The 6303-nt window shown below is 50.9% G+C and overlaps 1 protein-coding gene across 1 annotated transcript in view; it reads right to left on the reverse strand.

The window, feature by feature from the left end:
- gdf10a (growth differentiation factor 10a) overlaps positions 1 to 3480 on the reverse strand; it is a 4526-nt gene extending 1046 nt beyond the window's left edge. Inside the window, exons 1-2 of the mRNA XM_079731009.1 lie at positions 3058 to 3480; positions 393 to 1573 (exon numbers count right to left, since the gene is read on the reverse strand). Coding sequence (XP_079587135.1) covers positions 393 to 1573; positions 3058 to 3286 — 1410 coding nt within the window. The 5' untranslated portion in view covers positions 3287 to 3480. The remainder of the gene's footprint in view (positions 1 to 392; positions 1574 to 3057) is intronic.
- Positions 3481 to 6303: the final 2823 nt, after the last annotated feature.

Here is a 6303-nt window from a genome sequence, read left to right on the forward strand (position 1 = left end):
GGGGACGACGTGTCAAATGAGAGGAGAGACGTGTTCCATCTGACGGCTGCTAAGAGGAGAGACGTTCAGCCGTTGGGCGGATGCTTTTATCTAAAGCAGCCTTTAAAAATAAGTCATTTTAAATGTCATTAAGTCACTGAGGAGAGGGTAGGTGTGAGGCATCTTACTGAGAGAGGCCTTTGACATTGGGGTTCGAACCCATAACCCTTGGAACAGGAGTCAATGCATCACCCTAGCCACTACACTATCCTAGCGGTCTATGGGATGTTCACCATATATTCCAATCCACTGTTGAAATGCTTACTCAGGCCCTTGACCATCAGAACGTGAAAGCTGGCGTGGGAACCCCGAGGGTGTCACACACTAACCAGACCTGAGGAGAAGGGTCTTACCTTGGGCATGGGGAAGCCACAGGTCCCAGAGCAGTAGTACGCCTCAAAGGCCTTGGGGGCGACGACCCACTCGCTCCAGCCGATGTCCGCAAAGTCCACCCGCAGGTTCTTCCGGGAGCAGCCCCCGTGCGCGGCCGCCGCCCACTGCCGCCTCCGGGCCTGCCGCATGGTCCGCTCGTCGAAACTCAACACCGGGGACTGGGGCGGGGCCTCCCCCGAACGCCCCTTCAGCCTCTTCCCCTCCTTGGCCTCCTTGTGCCTCCTGTTCTCCTCGCCGGCCCCCCTGGGACCTCCCTCCCGGTCCCTGTTCCCGGGCCTCTTCCCGTGGGTATGCTCGGCCGCGTGGCGAACGTGAGCGTGTTTCTCCCCTCCGCGCGGCGCCGCGGGTTCCACTCTCTCGTTCGTACTCTTATCCTTCTTTTCGGGAGACGCCGCCGCCTGCTCCGTCCTCTCCAGCTCCTGCTTCTCCTCCTCGGCTCCCCTCAGGTCGGACTTGGATTTGGGCGCCAGGTACCAGGTGCCGTCCAGCTGGCTCTCTTTGTCGCCGCGCCCGTCGGGCCTGTAGTCGCCCACCGGTAGCTCGTTGTCCTGGACCGACGGCCGCCCGGCCTCCCTCCTGGCTCGGCCCGTCCAGCCCGGGGGGTGCAGGGGACGCGGCGGTGCCCCCCGCTCCTCGGCCAAGGGGTCGTACCTCTGGAGGCTGGCGGCCACGCTGTTGGGCTCGGCCAGGGCCCGGTCGTCGGCGTACAGCAGCAGGTAGGGCAGGCCGCCCACAGACAGCACCTCCTCTGGCTGCCTCCGGTGGTGCGGCCCGAAGTCCAGCTCCAGAGACAGGAGAACATGACCCGTGCGCCGGGCCTCCTTTATGACCTGGGTCAAATCCTTCATCTGCCACACCTCTCTCTTGTGGGGGTGGAAGGTCAAATTGCCCAGAAGCGACCCCGGGGACCCCAGACCGACCCCTGACCCCGGGGAGACGGCGTGAAGGAGAATGTTGACGGGCGCAGACGGGGGGTGGGCGGGGACCGGGCGGCAGGCCGGGCCCTTGAAGCGTTTACAGGCCCAGGGTTTGGGACGCGGGCGCCGGTCGAGCTGGAAGTGGAACGAGGCGGAGAGAACGACCTCGGAGTCCTGCAGCGAAGTCAAGTTGAGCCCGTACACCTTTCTTTGTTCAGCTGTGTCTGTGGAGAAGCGATCAATCAATCAGCCATCAATCATGGGCCGCTGGGCTTTAGTCGCAGTGGCAGAGTTGTTACTTGGCGTTTACTCATTGCTGTCGTGAGAACCGCTCTGTTGGAATTGTACACGGGATATTTGTTTCATATGAATTCTTTACTTTTCAATCATTTATTTTTCTTGATTTGAGAAATCTATCGATATTGGTTTTAGGCAATTCTTCGTAAGTTCATCAATAGTTTGATATAGACCCACTTGGAAGTATGGAGTGTTTTCTGCTGTTGACCAAAACAAACCAAACCAAAAGGCTTATATCCATATTCCCTTTACATCAACTAATCCCCCTCATGTTTTTAAAGTAAGGGGAACACAATGTTGTGTGAAATAGTAGCCAGAGAAAAGAGCACTCAGGCTAATTAAGCAGCCCTCCTCAAGAGGGACAGTGCTTCATGGCTGGGTGCGTGTTTTAGTGGGCTTTTAGAGGGTGCCCTTAAGAGGAACCAGACCTAAGGGATCTGGCTGGCAGAGACAGCGAAGGGGCGACAGCTACATATTCATGATGAACATTAGGTTCAACAGCAGAGTTATTGTTCATTGTGTAGAGTTCAGCGGAAGTATGGACTGACTCAAGAGATATACATTACTTTGGATTCAGCCTGCATATGGAAACGCTTACCTCAGTTCCCCTTAAAGCTTTCCCTTAAGCCTAATACAGTCAGCACTGTCTGCCCAGACACCGACACATAATCAACCGTTTTAACAGATCTTACATTGTTTTAAAAAACTCCTTTGCATCTCTACTCGGGTTACCCCCTCGGCTTCTGCAGTAAAAATACACACGGCATCATGATGTGCCATCTGAGAACTAGGGGTTAAATCTATATGTCTGTATATTGTGTTAGGACGCATGGCGTCAGACAGAACCACTGCGCTACAAGCCCCCTGACTCCAGCACTTCAACTCCCAGGTGTTCCCGGGGGAGGCGGGGGGTGGGATGGGGTGGGGGGAGAACATGATAGTAGCCGTCGACGGCAGTGCGCGTTAACGTCGCTGGCGCTCTCTCTGTTTTCGTAGCGGCTGGGCATTATCGCTCGTGGGGAATCGATCGCGTTCTTACGCAACAGGCGCGTCTCATGAAGGAGATGACGAAGCGTGACGGGCGATAACATGCGTCCCCAAATCAATTAATAACATTGTCATGGGGTTTTAACACAATCAAAGACCTATCCTGTGACTCTGGACGTAAATAATATTATAAAAGCTATTTTTGGCCAACTATAATTTCTCTCTCCAATTTTTTTTATCCTTTCGTGATTGGATTCAATGAATTACGATTTCATGATGGAGTATACCATTAGGGAAATAAATTTGGGACAACTTCATAAAATTGTCTAAAATAATAAATGTAAAAAAGCAATAACGGGGCAAGGTCATGTTTCCCTGCCTATAGGGTCCTAGCGGACAGGTCGTTAAATGCTGTTTTACACACCTTGGCCCGCTGCTCGGAACCCCCGGACCGTGTTCCCGTCCTTCAGCCGATGCTCCTTGTTGTACCTCTCGTACAGCTTCAACATGTGTTGCGACACCGGGTCCTGGTCCTCAGGGACGCCTGAGAAGGGGTCCGCGGGAGAAGGACCCGAGCTCCTCTTCACGGTCCTTGCGGATGAATCGCCCAGGTAGCAGTTTAGGACCAGTACTAACAGGTGCGACAACAACATAGTCACTGCAGCCGTTTCAGCGCCGAATTTTAGCGTAAAAGTAAAAAAGTAATCCTCAGCGAACAAAAAAAGTTAAAAGTAGTAAATAGAATAAAGCCTCCAATAGACCTTTCACTGCGTCCCTTTCTGGTCACGGTGCCCCTCCGCCGTTATCTGGTGAGCTCCTGCGCGCCGGACTGTGCTGTGTGTAGGTCGTTGAGGAGGTTACTCCTGGCCGAGGTCGACGCTCGCTACTTTTACACTTGCTGCTTGGGCGCCAGTTTGGGTTCGGGTTAAGACTGGAGCTGTGAAAAGGAGCTGACGTAAATTCCCCGTCAGCCAACGAGCTCTCTAGGGCACGCACCGAATAAAGTGGAGGTCAGGATTCTCTCTCTCTCTCTCTCTCTCTCTCTCTCTCTCTCTCTCTCTCTCTCTCTCTCTCTCCTCTTTAATGTGGTGATGTGCTGGTGATGACGACTATAGTCATTCAAATTATGATTGTGGTGATAAATGTTTATGCTCTAAACCACGGGTTGTGTAAAGCATTGTGTAAAAACAAAAACATGTTTCATGTGTTCTGTCAAAGATATTTTCCAATAATTATCTTTGTGCGACCACTTTATCCACCACATAATATATTACTAACCTATGATAATGTGTACAATAATGTGTGTGGTGGTTGTGGCTTTGTTTCTAAATAGTTTAGTAAGTTGATTGTATTGTTAAGATTATTATTATTATGAGTAGTAGTAGTAGTATTTAGGCAAATTATTATTGTGGTCAGTCTTCCTTGGTGCTTTGCCTAACTATGTTAGCCTGGTAGAATATGACCTCTATGGCTTTCAAGGCTTAAATCAGCGACCAGATACTTTGTTGTTTCCAAGTGTTTTTACACAAAAGAGTTTGAAGGTGTGTGTGTAGGCTATGTGTATGTGTGTGCTTTTGTGTGTGTTTGTGTGCTTTTTTATGCATGTGTGCGCCCGTGTGTGTGTGTGTGTGTGTGTGTGTGTGTGCACGTGTGTATGGGTTTTCCTATGGGTTGTTTCCAGTGTGTGTCTGTGGTGAGTGTGGCGCTCGACCAACAATGCGTGTTCTGTGGGAGTAGGGGTCTCCAGCAGAGAGGCTGTAACTAGCTGGGCCCCTCAGCTCACTTTCAACCTACTACTGCACACACACACATGCACACACACGCACAAACACACACACGCGCACGCACACACACACACACACGCACGCACGCACGCACGCACGCACGCACACACACACACACACACACACACACACACACACACACACACACACACACACACACACACCACCTCTACCACTAAATACCATTCTGGCCCCCAAGGGCCTCGCAGGATACTCCTTTTCACTAAGCTTAACACCCGGGACAAGTCCTAAATCTGGGCTTTTCTGGAGATGTCTGTGTGTGTGTGTGTGTGTGTGTGTGTGTGTGTGTGTGTGTGTGTGTGCGCGAGGGTCTATTTGCATGACAGCCTATAGGAATACCAGAGGGAGTTAGACATCGTGTTGTTATTTCCTGCCTTTCCCACAGTGCTTTGCCACGTCAAGTCGTACTCGGCTGTAAAGCAGATATGATGAAGTGCCGGGTTTATGCGCACGGGAAGTTGTGCGGCCGCGCCGTGCCTGCTCGTGGCATCTTCTGGAAAACTCTGCTTTGAGGAATCCAAAATACGAATCCACCGCCCCTGCCCGTCTGAAGAGCCTCAAAACCAGAACTACAAAACCCATCTGACGAGTGATTCATGACACTTTTATTCAGCGGTGGTACGTTTCACCACTGAAGGGAAGATTGCCCCACAATAACGCTGCCATCCTCTGTCATTAAGCTGCCATTAAGATCTGCCTTTCATTGCTGTGAATAAATATGTGTGTGTGCGGTGGGGGGCCATGGGACTGGTGTCGAAAAACAAAACATCGCACAAACATGATCATACAGACACATATGGGTGGGGGGATGGGGGATGGGGGGTTCAAAGGTCTTTTACATCGCCTGGAAACAAAGACAGGGCTTTGAAATCCATAACCTCCCTCTGTTTTTATCTGCGTAAAGAGATGCAGGCGCAGATCAGAACCACAGAGGCCAAGAGAGATATGAGAGAAAGAGAGAGGCAGAACATGACAAGAGAGAGAACAGGAGGAGGAGGAGGAGGAGGAGGAGGAGGGGAGACAGAAGAAGAACATGACAGGGGCTAGATAAGGAGTCATGGGGGTTGATAGAAAGCCTGGAGGGATTAAACACTTCTTATTTTTTAAACAGGTCATTTGGGTCTCTGTTAAACAGGGACAGGAGGACACACATCCCCGAGAAGAGAGAGGCCGGAACATTCAATTACTTTGACCTCCGACCTCAGCAAAGTAGGCCGGCATGAGATTAATGTTGGGGCAGCATTATCCTGCACTAACACTCGTCCTCGCTGTTATAACAGCAGTATCACTGTCACCGGCACCGCGTCCAAACGTCCTCATCAGACAGCCTGACGTCGGCGGGGAGAGAGAGGCACCAGAGATGTGGTGGCGCTTGTTCTGCATGAAGAGAGATCTCAGCGATCTTGTATTGATTGTCATGCCTGAAGAGATCTCTGTGATCTGGTAGCGTTTGTCATAGTCTACCTGGGAGAGTGCTCAGTGATCTGGGATTGTTTGTTCTGCCTTGGAGAGATATGGTTGATCTGGGATTGTTTGTTATATCTGGGAGAGATTGCAGTGATCTGAGGTTGTTTGTTCTGCCTGGGAGAGGTCTTGTGATCTAGTATTGTTTGTTATGCCTGTGGAGGCTGACACCCTTCACCTCGTATCAAGTGTTATTCCTGAGAGATCATTGTGATCTGGTGTTGTTTAATAAGAGTGTGGATGAAGACATATTGCTCTGGTATCGTTTGTTATTCCTGCAGATATCTTGATTTCGTAGCACTAGTTATGTCTGGAGAGCAATCTCAGGGATCTGGTATAGTTTATTGTACAATACATAGTAATGTGTCCAGCTACCTGGCTAGCAGTACATTGGCGGTTGT

Source organism: Pollachius pollachius (assembly GCF_949987615.1).
Source record: "Pollachius pollachius genome assembly, chromosome: 2".
Taxonomy (NCBI): Eukaryota; Metazoa; Chordata; class Actinopteri; order Gadiformes; family Gadidae; genus Pollachius; species Pollachius pollachius.